Here is a 21,846-nt window from a genome sequence, read left to right as displayed (position 1 = left end):
TAATTTTCCTGCCTCTTTCATACAGAGACAAGGTATAAGGTCTGTCAGTCATGCCATGCCTATCAAGCACCCCTATTAACTCTTTAATACATTCCCTAATTTCAGCAAATTCAATAGGGATTGACATCTCAAAGAGAATGAAGTTCCTACAAGTTTTAAGCACATAGATGACTCGGGAGAGGAAAGAGATTCTTTTACTGTCCTAACTATGGAAAAAATTGTATTGGAAGTTCACGCTTACTAAACAGCAGCAAAGCCAGAGGGGACAGAGCAGTTTTATCTGTCCCTGTTGTGGTAAAACTTGAGCTTGTGTTTATTTAGATGCTACAGTCAGACAGCCATGGACTCAGCTCTGCCAGCAATAAGGCTTCGTTAGTTTTGGCACTTACATGTTAAAAAGGGAGGTCGTAATCTCTTTTAGGGGAGAATAGCTAGTTTATTTGTATAAAGCTGTATGTTTGCGCACAAAGAGTGCGCTCTGTATGTGTGCACCGCATCTAATACCTATTTATTTATCCATTAGTAATATTTATTAATACGTTAACATTCAAAACTAATACCCACGTGATGTGTTGCAGCGTAAAAATATTGCTGCTATTTGGGTGGTGTGAAAGTTTTGTAGTGTAGAAGCTGTCAAAGCTTTAGTCCTTGTAAACTGCAGAGTTTACCAAATAATTTTGACAAATATCTGTTTTGATATCTTTACTCTTTAAACAGTTATCATGACAAGTGATAAAATTGTTTAGTGCATGTTTAAGTACTGCAGACAAAACAGAAACTTATTTTCTATTTTGATCATTGAACTGATCCAGTTTGGTTAATCTTTTTTGTGCCTTTTTTTTTCCCCCCGAAACTTGTATTTATTATTGATATGTAAAAGATGTGAAGTATTAACAACAGTTATTATTACTAAGTTTAAAATTAACACCCATAAGTATTAACTTACTGAGTATCTTTTCATAGAGTTATTTTCGTGGACTGTATACATCGCTTTTTTTTTTTTTTTTTTTTTTCCTCTCCCTACAGCTTTGGGGAAAGTACAGTTGAAATGTTGTATGACTGTTTAAGGACTGCATGGTAGTTTACATATGCAAAAAAACCTATCCACCCTCATTTCTAATGTCTTGACTTCAGTGTTTATGCTATTCCAAATTTTATTTCTGTGAAATTTGCTAGGATATGTTTTCCTAATCTCTTGAAAATAGAATATTAGCAGAATTTCATTCTTCATTAGTCATTCTGGTCAATTGTGGTCATTTCCAAGAGGTTTGTGCCTCTTGGAGTACTTCTTAATTGCTTACGCATAGCTGGAATGCTTTGTCTTTTGCAAAGTACATAGGACAGATGTCACAATAATTTTATAGGGGAAGAATCTGCAACTTACTGAGAATCACTTAATGGCTAAACTGATCTTTTTATTCTAACATTTTATTTTCCTGTAGTGCAAAATTTCAATTTCAAAGGTGTTATTGGATTTTGCTAATCCAATCTTTTATGACGTATTCCTTGAATATAATGATGGTGAGGGACAGCAATATCTTTGGGCTGTGCCAGTTTTAAACTTGAATCTTCAATACAATGAAATGTTTGTGAATCAAGGTAAGAATGTCATAGTAACATTTCTATGAAATAATCTGAATGCTTTCAAATACCAAGCATTTTTATTAATTACAATCATTGAGTTGTTTTTAAAGATACCACAATCCACCGTAACTTTCCTGTTTTAAGGATTTGGTATATTGTGGTCAAGGTATTATAGTGGTATGTGTAAGCTTTGGTTGCATACACTGGCCCAATCAGTAATATGCCCAAATAAGGTTATCTGACTTCATAATATATTTGTTTATATTGAAAATAAATCATTTACATCTTAGATATAATAATGTTTTTCACTTTTAGTAGATGTCTTTCCTTTTGTTACTGAATTACAGTTTTTTAATTTTGCATGACTATACCATGTTTTTTCAAAGGCAGCAGTATGAACAACTGGCTTTTGACTCGTCGATTTTTTTTGGTGGATGCACTAAGTGGAAAAGAGAATGACTTGGGAAAACTTCCAAGAATAATTCGAATTGCTAGCAAAATAACAATAAGGTGAGTAAATACATATTGTATATGGAGATGCATATGAAATAAAGCCAGTCTTGTGCAATCTGCATTTTATTGCATCTTAAAGGAAAGTTGTGTTATTGTGCTGTTGCTAATACATTGTTTGCTGCTTTTTCCACTGCATACTTAGAAATAGCAAGAGTAGGTTGTTTTGATGATTAAGTGAGAATACATAACACTGATTTGATTGGATTAAAATTACTGTGATTACTTCCCATTCAAGATGGATTAGACCATGTGTGTATAGAAGTTAGCAGGCATTCAGTCACCTCTTGGAAGCAGGTGGCTTCTAGACCTAAGAACTCCTCTTTTCCAGTGTGGCTGTTGCTGTCTATGTGGGCATGTTCATACTCCATGTTCTTCTTTTGCAGTATTTTTACAAGCTGTTGCTTATAGATACTGTCATACAGTCCAGAATAGACTTGTGTCATTTAACTGCAATTGTGAGACTACCTCTTAGGGTCATACTGCTTCTTTATTTCAAGTAGAACATGTTTTAGAAGAACATTTTTTCCTTCTTAATGTCATTTTTTTTTTTTCCCGAGATGACTGTCTAAACAAAATTGAGATGTCTCTTATACTTACTGCACTTCAGAATTTATTAATTATGAATAGCAAGGACTACTGGTCCATATAGATAACAGTCTTTAAGATTCATTTAACATACTAACTCTATTTGTTGAGAATTACATACTACGTTATTTCAGAAAATAAGGATTGTTCAGACATGCTGGGAGAACCCCTTGAAAAGAGGATAATGCCAGAGATTCAAAATAAATATAGGAAAAGTAATTCTGTAACGTTTTGAGAAAATTCACTTTTTAGAATTAACTTCAGTTGCAGCTATTGTAATGTGAATTATAGGTAAAGATTGATTTAAGATATTTTCTTACAAATTAACAATTCTCCTCCCATTTTCTTCTTATATGTTTGTATATGCCTTTTATAGTCCAGTCACTTTTAAATATGAGTTGCCATGTCATCGGATTTGTAACTCACATTTTATTGATAAGGTTGTTTTGTTTGTTTAGTTTTTTTCCTATTGGTACAAGTTTAAATCCATGCTTTTCAAGCAGCTCATCCATTTCCTGGGTTAAAAATAATATTCTGTTTGTATTTCTGCAGTATTCGTTTGGCATCCCCTACTCAGAGGGGAACTATCTACCCACCTCTGATTACTGTTGCTTACACAGATGTGGTTATCCAAAACCCAGATACTCAGAGTGTGATGGTGAGTTCTTTTTGCTATTTTAATTGAACAGAATTGTTCATGGTGCTTTTAGTTCTGTCAGAATTCCAGCTAAGTGAATGGCTTTTTTTGATTATGAAATGAAATAAGCAGTTTCTAGTTCTACAAAGTTTAGGAGTTGCAAATTTTCATTAAAGCTTTAAAAGCTTTTAAAACAAAGCTATTCAAAGTATTTTCTTGTAAATTTATTTTATTTAAGTCCTTCTTAAATTAAAATACCTAGAATTTTACAGTTGGTTGTATAATGGTAAATTAGGCCAGAGTGCAAATTTAAAAAATGTATGCACAGAAAATAACCAGAAAAAAATATTCTTTATGCGCTAAACTGAAAGTAGCAGCAATTTAAGCACAAAATGGAGTACTTTTCTTAATGCTGTGTGTTAACAGGAGATGGTTATGGCACAGACATCTCAGGTCACTTGTGGTTTAAGTTAAGATTTTGGCAATAAATCTTAACATCCTTTGGTGTTCTGTCTGCTCTGCTTCATTATTTGCAGTAGATCTCTTAAGCGTTAAATAATCCAAAATCTGTAGCTGCAGAGGTCAGAGACCAGCTTGGAATCTTCCTTTTCTTAAAGCCACAGAGTTCGGCTGTGAGAGATGCAAAAGAGGAGAGTATTGCTTCCGACTTCTCCTTCCGCCCACCATAACGGGCAGCGGGCCCTGCTGGGAATGTCTGACAGGCCAGGTCCTGTGCCTTCGTTGCTTATTAGATCACATTGCTTTAAAAAAATGAAAATATTGAGTTTAGTGTAATAATCATTCCGCTATAAGTAAATGTGCACAGACTGTTAATACTAACGTTTTCTGCTTATCAACCTTCTTCAATGCTTCAGGCTTCCGATACTGATAGACATCTACCTAGAAATTTCTGATGCTAGAAGCATTCATATTCACTGACTATTAGTTGCATGAAAGGGAAGAATAGGCTGGGAATAAGAAGGATAGAAAAATTAGAGTGAGACAGTTCTTCCCTGTTTAAATAATGCCTTTATTTAATCACAGAAACAGGACTATTTTTAGAAAATAATTCAGTCAAATGGAGATGGCAAGAACAATTGTTTTCAGTTTCTCTATTTTGTGCTATTGTATGATTTCCCCCCTACATGTAGGTCCAATCTACTTAGGTGCTGTCAACTTTGGATATGTCTTTCATGTATTTAACAAATTTGATGCAGAGCTCTCTTAAAAGCAGAAAGACATTAAATTTCATTACAAGTTCTTCAAACTCTTGGCTTCTGGTAATTGAGCATATTTACTCTCAAATGTAAATACGGTGATAGCATTAGCTGTGACAGGAACAAATGTTTCTGGAAACCAAGGTACTGTCCATTAGCATGGCAATTTTTGTTGTTTGTTTGTTTGTTTAAACTGAATTACAAATGCTATTCATTATAATGTTCTGTTAACTTTAGCCTTGCAGTAAGAAAGACCCAGGCCAAAATGTTGTAAAACCAAGACAAAGATTTTTTAATTCCTTCTAGAACTCTTTTAAATGAACTCAAATTAGGTCTTAGGTTAGATAGATACTTAAGCTAGAGAGAACAATTTTGAAGTCATGTAACAACATTTATTTCATTTGTACTGGAAGAAAAAAATGCTGCTTGAGCTATGTAAGAGCTCCCTTCTCAATTTTGCATATTAGTGTAATTATGTTTACTTGAAGTTACTCTTAATCAACACTGTTAAAAGGGAAAGTATCGAACACTTGATAACTCCTTTTTGAAGCAAAGTATGCACAACTGTAAGGCTTATAATCCGGTGCAGCTCCTAACTTGGGCAGAGCAGAGGGCCATCCCCAGCATTATCTGTGATAAGATCTGTCTGGGTTTCAGTTATCTCCGACATTAAGTATGACAGAGCACATGCCAGCACCGAGGCTGGCACTGCGGCACATCAGGTCAGGACGTGTGCGCTAGAAGAGGAAGTACACTGCACCTCTACAGTAGTCCTAGATGGCAATTGCCACCAACTAAAAAGTAGTAAAACACCACTGACTATAATCGGTGTAGCATTTCAGAATTTCTGTACATATTTACTTTTTATATTTTAACATTCAGGTTTCCTTCTCAGTCAATTATGAGATGAACCAGTCAGAGGCTCAGGTTCAGACTGATGTAAGTAACTGTCCTTTAATTTGTTGATACTGTGATTTGCTTATATTTTGTCTCTTTAAAAATATCTGCAAATAATTTTTCATTCTCTTCAGATTGCATTAGGTGTGTTGGGCGGACTTGCAGTTTTATGGTCCCTTCTCAAGACTGCAGGCTGGAAGAGGCGTACGGGAAGCCCTGTAATTGACTTGCAGGTATAAATAACTGGAGACCGAAAGGGGGACATGTTTTCCTATCTTTAAGGAGACCTTTGCTATCATTCCCTGTGGTATAACTATTCTGCTTCTTATGGTAACTGAAATAATGTATAGCTGTTTAAATCTAGCTGCATGGAGCTATGGAGTTAGGATCACTTGAGCAAATAGATTTTGGGGGGGTTTTTTTCCCCCTTTTTTGGCTTCTGATACTGTCATTTAGGAAATAGTTTTGCTAAAAAGGCATAAATGCAGGTATTTATAAACAGAATAAATCTTATCAGTTGAGTGGTCTAACTAGTTTTCAGACTAGTTCTCCTCTGAACATAAACCAGCTGATGGGAGTTTCAGATATTAAATATATCATAAATATGTGAACATAGAAAAATTCTGTTAGGGGCTGTTTTTCATTAACAGAATTTACTGTAGTGTGAGCTGCATAACATTTTATATGAATGGACTGTATACATTAATTAACTAGTTCTACAGATTTGTACAATGTTCTCTTATAATTACAGACAGTCTTGAAGTTCTTACTATTTTATGCTGGAGACCTTGCCAATGTTTTCTTTATCATCACAGTGGGCACAGGGATTTATTGGCTTGTGTTTTTCAAAGTAAGTCTTTTTTCAGATTTTGTTGTTATGAATACTTATTAATATTGCATGAATTTAAAAACTTTTTTTTTTGTTTTTTGCCTTTCTGGTCAGACTGTTGAGGCAAGTTTTTATATGATGTTCTGTGTGTTTAAATTTTTGTGTTTGGCTTTTTCCTTTCCTTAGATTCCATTGTGCTTGTAGTCTTCTTAGTAGTCAGTTAAAATATTTTACAAATTTGAAACAATTACACACAAAATATAGATCATTTTCTGCAAAAGGTGTTCACTCTTGAGCACTTAATGTGTAATTACGTATGCCATCTATGCTGTTTCAATATAGCTTCTCAATTATAGGCTCAGCAGTTTGTCTCTGTCTTTTTACCGCTTCCATCTCAAGAAGAAGATTTTGTTACGTATGTAGGATGTGCTTTTAGTCTAAAGGTAAATGTTTTTTCTTTGGGCATTCAAGGCACTTTACATATGCTTCTGTATATTTTCATTAGGCTTGTTTTTAAACGTCTTGTGCAGTGCATTTTATTAGTGTATAGAGGTAAACAATTATTTTAACTTTATTTCTAAAAACTAAGTCATTTTTCCATGGAAATAGATTTTACGGAGTTTTTTGTAAGGAAACAAGTGTCTAAGAAAGATGATCTTTGGAAAATTATTCTTTTAAAGATAAAAATGTAAAGAAACACAAGTAAAATAACAACATATCACGAAAAGAAGTGCTTTCTTTTTAGAGCAAAATAAAAATCCGTGCTGTCAGTTCCTGACCAAAAGGAAGCATAACACAGACTAAAATAATTATGTTCAAACATATCTGTAGAATTCAGAGGTCAGTATTCTCTCTTCATGAGACATAGAAGTATTTCATTAATTTTGGGTGGTATATTGAATAAGAATTAATAATACAGATAAATGCGTTAGGAAGATCCTTACTCATCTTGCTGGAATTTATTACTTTGGTATTATTTTCCTGATAATTCTGGGCATAATCACAGTGCTGACTGATTATGATGTCACTCATGAGCTCTATTATGACTTACAATTATTCTAAGCTTTAAATTTTAATATAAAAAGCTTAATTAAAAAGTTGCAGTGTCAGGTATAGTCAAGTGTATTTTTTGCTGTCTTTAATGAAGAACATGTGCTTGCAATGACTTTCTTTTTCTTTGCCTGTATGCTCTTGCTTACTCAAGTTACAATTTTTTGGTTTTTGTTTTTTTCTTAGGCTCTGCAATTATTGCATAAATTAGTTTCACAGCTTACTATAGATATTTTCTTTATTGACTGGGAAAGACCTAAGGGGAAAGTTCTTAAAGCAGTTGAAGGTAACTCAAGCTAACCTTGTTTGTATATACAACTTTGATTAAATTCTGATATTACTGTCAAGTATTAAATTTCAGAGCTTAACTGTTTTTATTCTTTTTAGGTGAAGGTGTTATAAAAAGTGCTGCTGCACCTGTGAGCATATGGAGGACATATTTTATAGCCAATGAATGGAATGAAATTCAGACAGTGAGGAAGATAAATCCCCTCTTTCAAGTGCTTGCTGTTCTTTTTTTTCTGGAGGTATTATTATTGTGGTTATTTTTTTATAATTCACAACCAGAGCATAACGTAAGAGTCTGTTTCTTAATTCTTCCAGTCTTTATGGTAATAGCAGATGACCGTCAAGTTCAGTTGAAAAAATGTAACTTTTTAGAATAAGTTAGTGTTTTGAATGTTTCATTTTATTTATATCTAATTCTATATCTATGTATGTGTGTGAATCTATATGTCATTGCAATATTTCATTATGAAAAGACTTTAAAAAAAAACAAAAAAAACAACCAACCTTGATTACCTTGGACACCGTTGTTTTTGCTTTATTTTTCTTTATTTTTGGTAAGCTAATGAGTTGCCCTAAATGGCTTAAGAGACTGCTAAATTTGTGTACACACTTAATTCTTTATTTGCCTACTGGCTCCCTTCTGCCACAGTCTATGGCATTTATATTTATCTGAAGTGGAGCTTCCTTCCTGCTAATTTGCTAGAGGGACCTTTTATAAAACAGGAAATGAAATCTGGTGGTTCTGTTCTTGATGTCATAACATAAGGCAGTATGCCTTCAGTTATTGCTTAAGGGTATGTAAGTAATTGTAGTTTAGCTTTTAGAAAATACTTTGGTTTGTTTCTTCTGTACTGTTTGGTAAGTGCTTTTACTTTGGTATATACTTTTGAAGTGTGTAGCTTATAGTTGTTTATGTGAGGTTTATTATATTTTTTCAATATTTCTATTCATTTTAATATTTCTATTTTAAATGTCCTATTTTTATATTAAATTAAATGCAGTAAGCAACCTTTTCTCATTAACTACTTCATTTTTTTCCTGTTGGTAAATACTGGTCAGGACCAGTTTAGGTGCCATGTTAGGGGGAAGGAATGGGGAGAAAACTGAGTAGGTATTCCCAAAGCTAACTAGTCTCCTGAGATTAGTCTTCGTAGGCTGCTGTTACTAGTTAGTACAGAGATACTCCTGTAGAAGGTGATTCATGTCTTGCTCTATAGTTGTTGCCATGTATTCCCATCTGGAAAAATCCCTTTCTACTGATAGTGGAAGAAGTCTTGGAAGATACCTCAGTAGGTTCAAAATAGCATGTGCGAAACCCCAGATAATCTTAATATCCTTCATTGTCATGTTGGAAGGTTGCTCCCCCAGGAGTATGACAAACCAGACGGACACGGCGTTTAGCTGCTGGATACAAAGGAAAAACTGTCATATTGCACAAAATTGACTTCTCCAATTACCGTTACTGATAAAGTGACTATTTGATCTGCCTTAGTTATGGTGACAGGATGTAAAGTGGTAGAAAACAAGCCTGGAAAAGTATGAGCTGGAGGAAGCTAAGAAGTGTAGAAGAACTTTTCCTCCCCTCAGGCCGTATGTCTAGCACTAAAGGAGCTTCTGGTTGGCACTGGTCACCACTGCAGAGTTTATTATATGGGTAGTTAAGATGGTACTTTGGCAGCAGAGCTAAGGATTTCAGTATGTTTCTATTTTAGTTTCAGTTCTGAATGATTTTCTCAAAATTTTTACGTCTTAGAATCAATATTTCAAAACCTAATTTTTCCTCTTATTTTTATTTGTGGATTTTTTAGACAGTTTTTTTTAAAATAGTTTCAACTATACGGACAGTAGAGAAAATTATATTTCTGTATAATAAAAACAAAAAACTCAGTTTCTTACATTTGAAAAATCCAAAAATTGTTTTAGCCCTGGAAGATGCAGAACAGAAAGCTGAAATTTGGCAGACATAGAATCCCTGTGCGGTCTCTCTGTAGAATCTTACAGTGTTTATCAATAAAAATCAGTGTAGACTTTTCCTGAGTTTTGCCTTTGTGTATTTGTGTTTCTGTATCTGCATACATACAAAAAACATACGAGTAAAACATACGTAAAAACATACATACAAACATACATACATATGTTTTTAATTATGTTTCTAAATAATAACACTGGATCACACAATTGGACTCTGTTATAACAAACATGCTACTCTTCTCAGCTGCATTTTTCCTGAATTTTTCTTTTTACTTTCTGTTACGATGGAAACAACAGAGTCATAAGTAATGCTCTTCATGGTCCCCATGTTTTTAAAATGAACTTCGTATCTCTTCAGGTGGTGGGATTTTCAAACCTGGCTTTAATGGATTCTTCTTCCAGTCTTACAAGAAGCAGTGAGAGTTACATAGCTCCTTGGAGCCGTATTTTGAGATTTGGTGTGTCTGCTGCGCTCTGGCTAGCCATTGCATTCTTACAGGTGAGTAACTGACGCACGATATGCTGAATTATCGTTGTGGGACTGGTTCTCTGAAGCTAGCATATATTAGGCCACCCACACTACATTAGCACTACATAGCATTAAGTGTGTTCTTAACTGCTTTGCTGGTTCTAGACCTCTAACTTCTAGCTAGTGTAGTGACACATTACAACTCAAAATGAATCTTCTAAGCTATGAAAGATCTTTCTTTGTATTCACTATCTTCTCAAGGGGAAGAATTTATGCAACTACTTTATTTTGCTTTAAACACCTTTGAAGGAACTCTAAATGCAAAATGAAAAACAAGTTATTGCTAGAATTTTACTTCATAGAGGAAGGATGTTAATCACGTTTCTGGGGGCCGGTGCAAAGATGACCACTGCTGAAATCTGTAGTTTTTGGCTGTTAAACTTTGAAGTTAACTGCTTTAAAATTCAGAAGATAAAGTCAGGTCTGGTGAACTAATAAAGTAAAATGTCATTGGTTTATTTCAGATTATATTTTTTGCTGTGTTTTATGAAAGATTTGTTGAAGATAAGATAACACAATTTATTGATTTGTGTTGCATGAGCAATGTAAGTATTTCTTAATCTTAACTTCTGTGATGGCATTTTGAATAGGATAGTATATAAGATGGTTTTAAGAATATTAAATAACATTTATACATTTAATTTAATCAGAGATCACTAGCTAATACCCAAAATCAGTACTTTTTCAGCTCAGTGCAATCTGCAAGAAGATTTCAGTTTAACTTTAGCTGGAAAAAGATTCTAGAGTCATAGGTATCAATATGTCTGTTTAGACATACGATTTTTAGGTTGTTATTTGGAGTTATATTAGTTATATATGCTCATATGGAACTAAAAAGTACCAAATTATGACAGAAATTAGCCATGGAGCTATATACTCACATTCTTTCTTCTGATTTGCATTTTGGTGCTTTTGTCTTCTAGACGCAGCTCTTCTGGTTTTAATTAATATATTTATATTCAGTTTCTGCTCCTAGCTTCTGATTGTTCCTCAATCCACTAACTTCATGGTTATCCACCCTGGATAGCTATCACCTTTCTCCTACACTTTCGTTTACATCTGAACTACTCCCCTTTCTCTAGTTTACATACGGGTCTTAGTGCTGCAGGAATTCTGGGTTAACAAGAGTGCAGTCAGAATAGATTGAATGAGCTCATTTGGCCAGAGCTTATTAAATAGAGGTATTAACCCCTTTTATCAGCCTTTCCAGCCTTGGTTCTTCCTTCTCCACAAAACTTCTAGGTTTTATTGGCTGAAACCGATGTAGTGCATAGGTTGTGACAGCAGTAAATTTTGTATGCTGCATGATATATAAGCATTGTATCATACTGATTGAAATTCTGTTACATGCAATCTCCTTGGAGCTCAACTGAAATCGTGCATGTGTATTATACAACATAGAAGTAACTTTTAAATCCAAATTAAAGCTACTGTCTTTGCTTAAACGTGTTTTAACTTTTTGACACTGTAGAATTAATAGTGATCCTTGCAGTTAATGAACTAAACCTGAAGCTAGCGTGTGTCTCTCGTTAAACATAGATTTAACTAATACATGAAAGAGTTATTAAAATTTTTTCTGCCGTATGTATTTTGGTTCCTGCCTACTTTGTATTTTGTAGTACTGCTGGTCTTGCTGATCTCCACTGTGGATTCAAAAGTACAAAAATAAAAATATACTATTTTAAGTAAAGTATTCTTCTCTTCTCCCACCCCTTCTAGATTTCAGTATTTCTCTTGTCACACAGCTGCTTTGGTTATTATATCCATGGGCGCTCTGTGCATGGCCATGCAGATACCAATATGGAAGAAATGAGTATGAACCTAAAGAGAGAAGCAGTAAGTAAAAGTAGTAAAATTTACACCTAATCATTTATTTAAAAAAAAAAAAAAATTGTATTATGTGTCCCTATGTGCATTATGTTGCACCCTGAGTTATCATTTCTAAAAAATGTCAGCTGTTGATCTGTAAATAAGTGACTCATTAACTCCTCCTGTAATTAGCTCTCCTACTCTCATCTTCTTCACATTCTCTTTTTCTGATCTCATAGATGTAAAATTCCTGTTTTTCTAGTAAGTTATTTTTCTCTTGTGTATATATCGTCTTTTGGATACTGAAACCTTTCATAGGCTTATAGCCACATTCGAAGAGATGCACACTAAGAGGCTTTCATAAAGAGGCAAATCTGAAAAACTCTTACTAAACATCTACTTTTCTAATAAATTCTCTTATTCCATATGTACCCCTTTGGTGACATAACTATGTTTTATAGAAATCCATTTGAATACGACTTTTGTAGTTCATCATACCTTATATATTTGCTGCCAGATTAGGTAAACATATTGGAGCAGCCTGTACTAAATGTCATGATATCTTGTAGGGACAAGTAAGAGGAAAATATCGTGGATAAAGGGTTTTGATAAATTTAATTATACCTGACCAGAAAAAACATAAACATGTGAAAATTGAATCTCAAACATTGAATTGCAAAGCAATATTTTAAATAATATTTTTGCATTGATTGCTTGTTCCTACAGGTTTTCCTAATTTTTTATTTTAATGTAATTTATGAAGAAGCATATTTTCCTATGGAATTACTGAGTTTTGTATTTTATTGGATTTTTGAGATTTATTAAGTAAGTTTTGAAAAAGTTGTGGAGAAAGTCAGAAATCCAAAGCACAAGACAGAGCAGAAGAAATACGGAATAAATTATAAACACAAAACAAATGGCTGGAGAATGAGCGTCAAAAGATATTTAGAATGTAATGAACTGAATATAAGTGAAAAGGGGAATATGACTTTGTGGCAGCAGGGGTCAGGGTTTCATGTCCTAGGGAAATCTTGCTATAAAAGTGTAGTGTATTCCGATATTTAATGATATGAAGTAGTATATGCACATGAAAGAGAGATGAAAAGCTTTTGATTTTTCTGTTCTATATATGAGTGATATTAATAATGTTAATTTACAATTACAGGAGAATCTGTGTAGTCAGAGAGGTTTGTTACCAAACACAGATGGCCAGACATTTCAGATTTCCATTTCAAGAAAAATGAGACTACAGTATGACAGGATTCATGAAACCCTAACAAGGGTAAGTGAGATATTTGTATTCTGTAAATGTTATTTAAAATTTGGGTTTTTCCACTGAAGTCCTTATCATGTTATATTTCAGAAACGTGGTCCTGCTAGGCTTTTGGACACATCTGCAAATACTTTTGAACAAAGCACAAAGGCATACAACACTATGAACAAATTTCTTGGTTCGTTTATTGATCACGTATGTATATTGACGTTAATATATTAAGGAAAACATAATAAGTAGAGATGAAAAATTGTAATTCTGAAAGGCTGTAATTTCTCTTTAAGCATAGATGCTTAAAGACTTGTTATTAAAGACTTTATGCAACTAGAACACTGGTCTGTTCAAGGAAGAAGAAAAGAATACTGTCTGGCAGTGCAGCCTGCTCTTGTAATAACAAATCCTTTTTTGTTATGCACTTAGAATAGACCTTTTTTTTCATTCATGCAGGTCTAAATAGCTGTACTCCACCTTGTAACAAGTATCATTCCTTTGAGATCTTAAAACTGGAAGTATTGTCTTGTCTTTTCTTATAGGTTCATAAAGAAATGGATTATATTGTAAAAGATAAGATGCTGCTTGAACGAATTCTTGGCATGGAGTTCATGGAACCAATAGAGAAAAGTATTTTCTACAATGGTAAAAGGATCTGTGACTTGGTGTTTGTGCTATTATAAGTGTGTAGGTTTCTGTGTAGATTTCTGTCCCAGGATTTACAATCTAAACTGGATTTTACAGCAGGAGAGGTAGTTAAACAACAGCTTGTTAGGGAGGTATTTAAGAGACTCTGTACATGTTCTCCAGGTTGATACTATCTCTAGGTTGCAGAAATCCTGGTTATAATTTCTTCCAATATTTTTTCCTTCAGGCAACTGAAAGGATACTGCATAGAGATATGCCCATGTTTATGTGGTGCTCTCTAGCTATCTAGATCCATTTTTCCATCTTGTAAATGGAAAGAAGACTCACAATACTATTTAAATAGTTCAGCAGTATGTTTTTGTATAGAAATGAACTTCTTATGAGATATCTAAAAGCATAAATATGAAAGGTGATTTTTCTGAAGAAGGTATTAATCACAGTGAGGAAGTTCTAGTGAAATAATTGATATTAATACACCCACCCACTCATCCTTGACCACCAAGTTAGGCAAAGTCCAAATAATTGGGGTTCTTGAATATTTCATTTTGAAGCATTTTAAACACTGCCAATACCTACGTGAAAAATGAGTATTGAAATAGGAACAGGGATGACACCAGTTCTGATTCTGGTCCTTGAGTTATGCAGAAGCAATCCAACGCTTGGGTTCTCCAGTGCATCGTCCTGAATCCCAAGCCCACCCTAAGCCTAGCTATAAATATTTCCAAGTGACCACTACTTATGTTAAAAATAGTTTTAATGACAGTTCTTGACCATCTCTTAATCTTAAACCTAGGTTCCTAAATCTAGATCCCTGGAAGATTGATGCTGTGAAACATCAAGGTTCCAAAAATCTTAATCTACTTGTAATTACTGCCGGGTGACTGACCTTGAATGACAGCAATCCTCATCTAGGGTTAGGGCCTCCACTCCCAAGGTTCTGGAACCCTGAGTCCAACTTTAATCCTGTTAAAAGATACAGCCTGGGGACCAGTATCCACATTAAAATGAAACATAAGCTGTAAACTCAGGCTGTTGCAAGCTTTGTTTCTCGGCCCTCAAGCTGTCCAGAATCCATCAAAAACACAGTTTTTTCCAACCCGTATCTTTGAAAATCTTAACTTAAACCCCATTCTACCCCTAGCTATAAATACAGCCATCATCTGCACAAAAACTTGGTATAAGTTAGTGATCCATGATGATGCAGGCCCTCATTTTGAGTCCCTCGAGTACTTAGTTGTCCATTTTCAATGTTCAGAAACTCTAAATCATATCAAAACCATAATTCAAAGCATTGATATTAGCAGGTGACCAGTACACATCTTAAAAATATGTCTTTGTTCTTATGTAACAGCAGTCCTCGGTTTAGGTTGCTGAGCTATGCAGAAGTTATGTTGACCTCGCTTACATCAAGGCTGCAAAAGCTGACCCCTAATTTGAACCACATGCCTTGCTATAAATATGGTTAGGAATGCAGCACATGTACTGCAACTAAATAGAAGCTGTGGCCATAGCCTGATACTAGAGATGTCTGAATTACACGTAATTCATCAAAAGCTTGGGGTCTCCACTCGTATCTCTATGAAATGCTGACTTTAGTAATGAATATTGCCAGGTAACCAGTATCTACACTAAAACTATGGCTAGGACTTTCAGCAGCCACAGTCTGTGACTCTGCACCTGGCAGTTCCAAAACCTTATTGCCAACCCCAGTTGTACTCGGCCTTAAATATTGTCAGGTGTGCAATCCCTGAGGTAAAATTAAATGTTGAACCACTACTGATAGAAACAATGATGTGATATCTCCAAACCATGCAGTGTTCAACAGAGATCTGGTCTTTTGAGTGCTGGTATTTCTAAAATCATAACCCTCAGCATTGATATAAATATATTGCTTGATGGCTTAGATTGCCGTAGTTCTTAGAAGTTTAGGTGTGGATCAGGATTTAATGACGAACCTGTAAAATATGGAATGAAAACATGCTGTTAACACTAGAACTTGTATTAGACATGTTTTTCTGAAAAAGTAGAAAGAGCGAAAAGAAACTCTATTTTCTGTAATTGCTCCTTTTAAGTGCTCTCTCTTTTGAGAGTGGTGCTTGTTGATAAAGAAGGGAACAAGTGGTCTAAACTAGTTTGGCTACAAAAAAGGTATTTTAAGCTTATAAAACCTGTTTCCAGGAAAACTGTTAACCAGATGAGCAAAGATAATGTTAAACTCTGAAACTCCCCTTAAGAAAGGCTTTAAGCATGTGTTTTATTAGTTGTTGAATAGGGGCTAGAGTCAGCACTTGCTAAGAAATTTAACAGCAAGGAACTTTGATCTGTTTCTGTCTAGTTCAGATTTCTGAAGTGAATAAAGGTATATGAGGGCTTTTTATATTGTGTTCTCTCAGTATTAAGGCATTTTGTGAGTGAAAAGCTTTGTATTGGTTTTGCTTAAGTATAATGCAATAACTATTTTTTATGGTATTTTCTTGCTCAGACTTTCCTTTCTTTATCAGCTTTCTCCATGTGGATTGACAAGCTTCACAAACTTGCACTTCACAGAAATAATCCTTTTTAAAAAATTATTTTGTTTCTATAGATGAGGGACACACTTTCAGTGATGTTCTCTATTATGGCAATGAGACAACACTGCTCATCTTTGATATCCTGTTTTTCTCTGTCGTGGATCTGGCTTCCCAAAGTTTTGTTTTAGCAGCTATTCTAACATATTTGCAAGAGGAGGTAAATATGCAATTTTAAAAAAAAAATCATATTTTAAAAATATGGGTTAGTATGGAAGTTCATATAATTAGCTAGATACTTAAGCTCTGTAAAGCAGTATGTTATGACATAAGATTGTACTGATAGCTTATAAAACAGTTTTTTGATTTGTATGTGTAAAATAGACTTCGTGAGAGATTAGTTTTATCCTCATAAATATCATGAATAAAGAGGGTACAAATAGCTTTCAATAGAAAACAAAAGTATCAGTTAAAATTAATCACAGATAGTTAGCTAATATTTCAGAGTGAAAAGATATTGGAAAATATTTCAAAATCACCAAAGGGAGTTAAGCACCTAAATCAAAAATAACATGTCAATGAATTAAAGATAATGTGAAGTTGTTATTTTATGTTAGATATTGAAACAATGTGTTTTAAACTTTCTATCTTTAATATGATTTTTCTAAATATTCTTAGATATTTAAGTTTATTCGTAATACAGTTGGACAGAAGAATTTGGCATCCAAAACGCTGGTGGATGAAAGATTTCTCATTTAATTGATTAAGAAGATGAAATACATTTAGTTCATCATGGAAATCATATCCAGGAGCAAAGCATCTCTAAACTACAGGTTAATTGTAGTATGCTGTTCAATAATAATGATTTTGATATTTGTCATCTTTTTATATGTTTTGTACTATTAACTTTTATTTTTATGTAATTAAAAATATTTTTAAATTTGCAAACGTAAGCCCTAGGCCTTTGAAAGGAAAGGTACATGAAAATAAGTGGTCAGAAGTAAAGCTAATGTTGTAATTGGCATAAGGCCAAATTTATTTAATGGCTTTTGCTAAGATATGGACCATTCACTTTGGGGTGATAATTTGAATATACTTGCTGTCAGGACAGGTTGTCATCTCTGAAATTTTCTAAAAATAACTGAAATCTTTTTTTTTTTTTTTTAACCTTTTTTTTTTTTTTGAGATATAATGTTTAGCAAACATACTTCAAGTTTTATACCATACAGGATTTGTTAAGAATTAAACTAGCAAGTGTTTCAAGAGGACCCTTTAAAGGTCACTTATTTACAGTGACTTCAACTTGAAACTTTAATTTTTCTTTGTTGGCATAGTATTATATGCTTTTATCTCCTCCCTTTGCATTTACCTAACTTATTGTTTTTTCTTGAGTTTGGACTATATGTTACAAAGTTCCATGTATTTGAGATACAGTAGTGTTACAGCAATGCAGAAGAATAGCATACTGATAGAGTAGAGGAGAAGGTGGATGTTTTTGGTCTGTTACTGATATTCTGTAATCTAATGTGCGATGCCCAGGAAAATACAGTAATTCCTCTGTGCTGATTTCAGACAATGAATTAGAAGTAATGGTTCTCATCTTTTTGGAGTGTTTTCACAGGTGCCTATATATTTATATGCCTATATCTTTTGGCTCTAATTTTCTGGTTTAGTTATCTTTAGATTTAACACAGTAACCATAATCATTTTACCTTTATTATCTGTTTGGAATTTAGCCAATTTATCAAATGCAAATGTCTCTTAATAAGTGTTAAGGGAGATTATGAATGGGTTTCAAAACATCTTAGTGTACCTCCCATTTGTATCTCTGAAAAATCCTCTTACTAATGTTTTTTAAGATTATATCTTTTTCAGTAAATGATCACCCCAGAAGTTTTCTGTTTTTACAGCTGTTGCTTGTCTTTAGATGATTCAGCAAGGGACTTTCACCAGCAAAAACACCATAAAAGTATAAGTCCAAGTTAGCCTCCTTTTTCAAAGTGGAGATTAAAGATGCAATTCAGCCCCGTTAGTTGGACTTAACAGATTTTAAATGCAGATATGCTTATCTGAGTTAAAGCAGCGTTGTTTTTTCAGGTGTTTCTTTGCTTCATAAAGAGGAAGGTGTTCTCGTATTGATACCATATCATGATTTCAAGCTGTCAGTAATATAGACCTAAAGCTCAGGGTCACTGTAGCTCTAGCGTATTTGCTTTTGGAGTTGTAAAAGCAATGTGACTTGCTAGACCAACATAGTTACTGTAATCTAATAGAACTTGTGTCTGCGACTAAGGTTACAGCAAGGTATTTATTAATACACAGTATAGCATGGGATGTCTGTCCATATCATACTTTCTTGACTTTTGTCTGTTGTGCACAAGTCTTTGTTGGTGCAGCCTATGCCTCGAAAAAGGTGTGAATACAAAACTTCCAACACTATGTAAGTGTCCACTGTGAATAAAATGAAGGTTATTGTCTTCGTATAATTAAGCTGTCCATCTGGATCTGTTAAAACAGCCATACATTGAATTTCTATTCAGTGCTATGACTACAACTTCACTAGTTGTGAGGTGTTCTGTCATATTGCCTGTCAGTGATGTATCAAATGCCAAACTGTAAACTAAGCTAAGGAGCCATCAGAATAATGTTCCTCAGTAGAACATTTGCAAGGCAAAGTTATGCTTGTGTGATGTCCGTATATTTCTCTGGTCAATATCTTTGCATCACTTAACTGAACTAAACTTTCCAGATCTTGCAAATCATACTGAAGTGTTGGTGTACAAGAGGAAATACAATCTTTCATGTCACCATATTTATTCAAGAGGACTAATGTCACTAAAAAGACGTAGAAAGTTACTGTGGTAATAAGTGAGCAAGTAGACCATGAATGAACCTAGTACAGTTCTTCTCATATTGTTGCCTCCCAGCAATAATAACCATCCATCATTCTCATTGATAACAGGCAGAAGCTTTTTCTGTGTTGATTCTGATGATTTTCTAGTCATATATTATTTCAGAGAATAGACCCACACTTCAAACATACCTCTTCTAGAATGCTTTGATGTATGGCTTACTTCAGTCAGAATAGGTAAAAAGTAATAGTCAGACGTAGGTAAAACAGGGAATGTCTGGAGGCAAAAGGAAGATATGATTGTGCCATGTATAGACACAGCCATGCAGTTTTAATTTAGCCTGTCTGCTAACAGTAGCAATGGAGACACAGCTGCATGCCTGCCCTCAGTCTTTTGCTAAGGTACACTTTTCCATGTTAAAATCATGCTCTGAGTTGACTTTAGATATGCCTTTAATTATGTGCTGCCCAGAAGGGCATGTGGAAGTTTTAATGGCCTTTCAGTTTGAAAGGCACATTGTTACAGGTGAATGATTAATTAATGTAAAAATGTCCTGTTGAAACAGTTCCATCCCTTGGACCCAGTCTTTCTCCACACTACACACACATCTCTGTTATGTTTTATTTTTCCAGATCATTTATCTAAAATGTTAGTGTAGCTAACATGTTCACACTACATGCTTTAGGAGAAATAATTACAGGAATCATAAACTACAAGAATTCATAGAAATGTTTCTTCATTCTAGCTTTCCAGTGAACACTTGAAATTGGTTTGACTACACTTTATTCTTATATTGGTTGATGTTTGTTCAACAAGTAGCTCTTGTGATTGTAATTCCAACTAAATGGTGTTACTTTTTCTAATTAATATGCAGTTACAATGTGTCATTCATGTGGCCTGTCTTCAAGCTTTTAAATTTAATAAATCACATGGCATTTCAAACTCTTCCATATTTGTCTCTCTGAGCAATAAAGAAATTTTAAAGGATTGGAGGTTTGTTTTTTTTTTTTTTTCCACTTGTTAAATGAATTTCTCTACAGCATGCTTTTCCTTCCAAGAACATGAGAAGTTCCAGAGTACGGCAGCAGGCTTCTGGTTCTGCAGTCCACAGAAGCTCTTTCAGGAAAAGTTTATATACAGACTGCAATATCCCCTTTCCTAGTTTTGGATAACCACAACTAATGAAATGAGCTTATTGCTGGGTGTCTAAGTGGCTAGATGCCAAAATATTCAATGCCATAAAAAATTATAACTCCTGTGCAAACAAGTCATAATGACTGGATATAGTAATTTCAAGAATATATTTAAAATTCATAGATTTCATTTACTAGTGAGAACTTAATTTGTATTTGACTACAGTGTTAAAATGAACAATGGGGAGGAGGAGGGCCTTTTGCCCTGTCCTTTGTGTCCGTTGAGGTAAATCATAGGCAAAACTGGCACAAAATATAGAGTGAGCCCTTAAAAAAATGTCACTGTTGTCCATCAGATTGCTCCTATATGGAAAAAGTGACAATGCCATCCAAGCTAACTGGGGTTTGTTTATTTTCAATCTGAAAGGAAGTCTATAAGAAAGAGATGGCTTACGGAGGGCAGCGTTGCACTGTACTCCTATGAAAATCATGAGCAAGCTGAGGTGATGGTTACTATCCTCAGAACTCAGAAATGGTCTTCTTCAGCAATACCTGCTTTCCGCTGTATCTCTTTTTTCTAGCCAAGATCACAGTATCATGGCCTTCTCTGCTGTGCCTCTTCACCTTTTAAAAACACTAGTACCCTGTCCCTCTTCTGTCATTCCTCAAGCCAGTATGTCCACCTGGTGTTTGTCATAGCCTGTTCTTCATCTCACCAGCTGCAGTCAAAGTTCCGATCCTGACCCTGGCTTCCTGCATGCAAAATTGGGCAGCACAGCTTTGCACCAGGGGGAATTACTGCCTAGGCACAGTGTCCCACTTCTCTGGGCAAATCAGGGAAGGTGCAGTTTGACTGGCCAGAAGGCTTGGAGGAAGAACGCCTTTGTGGGGGAGTTTACGAAGATATGCAGCAATGGATTATGTACCTTATGTTTTAAGAGGGCAGCAGGTTTTAAGGGGTGAAGAATGAAAATGCAAATACAGCATTAGAAGCATTAGCTTTAAAAGCATAAAGTCCAGATTTCCATACCTGTCTGAAGGGAAGAATGAATGAAACCAGAACACCTAGAAACAGGTCAATGTTCAAGTATTAGAACCAAGCTTTCTCCAGCTTTGCCTCCTTTGTTTTGTAAATACCGCCTCCACCCAGCACTCCCAGCTTCCTTGTGCAACTCTTAACACCACCTGCAGCAGACAAAAGATGGTACATGTCATGGCTGGCCTGAAATACCAATATATTCACTGGCCAGCCACCAGCTGCCAAAGAAATGTAGGGCAACAGAGCTCTGCTTGCCTTTTCCTTAGCAAGGGCATTCATATTTGAGACACTCTCTGTACCAGCCAGTGATATTTATGTAAGACCTTCATAGCTTGGGGACCTTTGCACTTGTATCAAATATCAAAGTTAAAAACTTGTTTGGGGAATCAACAGATAAGCCCCATTTCCTCAGGAAACGACACTGAAAACAATCCCTCTCAGGCAAGGTTGATATTGTCACAGCTTTTAATAGCAACAGCGTGGCTGCGGATATA

At 34.6% G+C, this 21,846-nt stretch overlaps 1 protein-coding gene across 2 annotated transcripts in view; it reads left to right on the top strand.

Annotated features, from left to right (window-relative positions):
- Positions 1–20,167, top strand: part of TMEM67 (transmembrane protein 67) — a 33,682-nt gene extending 13,515 nt beyond the window's left edge. The window contains exons 12-28 of one of the 2 annotated variants that reach the window (XM_009676023.2): positions 1,443–1,599; positions 1,971–2,094; positions 3,235–3,340; positions 5,419–5,475; positions 5,568–5,666; positions 6,185–6,283; positions 6,619–6,705; positions 7,499–7,598; positions 7,700–7,839; positions 9,930–10,070; positions 10,565–10,645; positions 11,820–11,936; positions 13,075–13,191; positions 13,273–13,377; positions 13,716–13,818; positions 16,406–16,548; positions 17,007–20,167. In XM_009676023.2, coding sequence (XP_009674318.2) covers positions 1,443–1,599; positions 1,971–2,094; positions 3,235–3,340; positions 5,419–5,475; positions 5,568–5,666; positions 6,185–6,283; positions 6,619–6,705; positions 7,499–7,598; positions 7,700–7,839; positions 9,930–10,070; positions 10,565–10,645; positions 11,820–11,936; positions 13,075–13,191; positions 13,273–13,377; positions 13,716–13,818; positions 16,406–16,548; positions 17,007–17,087 — 1,857 coding nt within the window. In that variant the 3' untranslated portion in view covers positions 17,088–20,167. The remainder of the gene's footprint in view (positions 1–1,442; positions 1,600–1,970; positions 2,095–3,234; positions 3,341–5,418; positions 5,476–5,567; positions 5,667–6,184; positions 6,284–6,618; positions 6,706–7,498; positions 7,599–7,699; positions 7,840–9,929; positions 10,071–10,564; positions 10,646–11,819; positions 11,937–13,074; positions 13,192–13,272; positions 13,378–13,715; positions 13,819–16,405; positions 16,549–17,006) is intronic. The other variant, XM_068933037.1, reaches the window with a different exon arrangement.
- The last annotated feature ends 1,679 nt before the right edge of the window (positions 20,168–21,846 follow it).

Source organism: Struthio camelus, chromosome 2 (genome assembly GCF_040807025.1).
Source record: "Struthio camelus isolate bStrCam1 chromosome 2, bStrCam1.hap1, whole genome shotgun sequence".
NCBI classification, from domain to species: Eukaryota; Metazoa; Chordata; class Aves; order Struthioniformes; family Struthionidae; genus Struthio; species Struthio camelus.
This window is presented reverse-complemented; position numbering and strand designations above follow the sequence as displayed.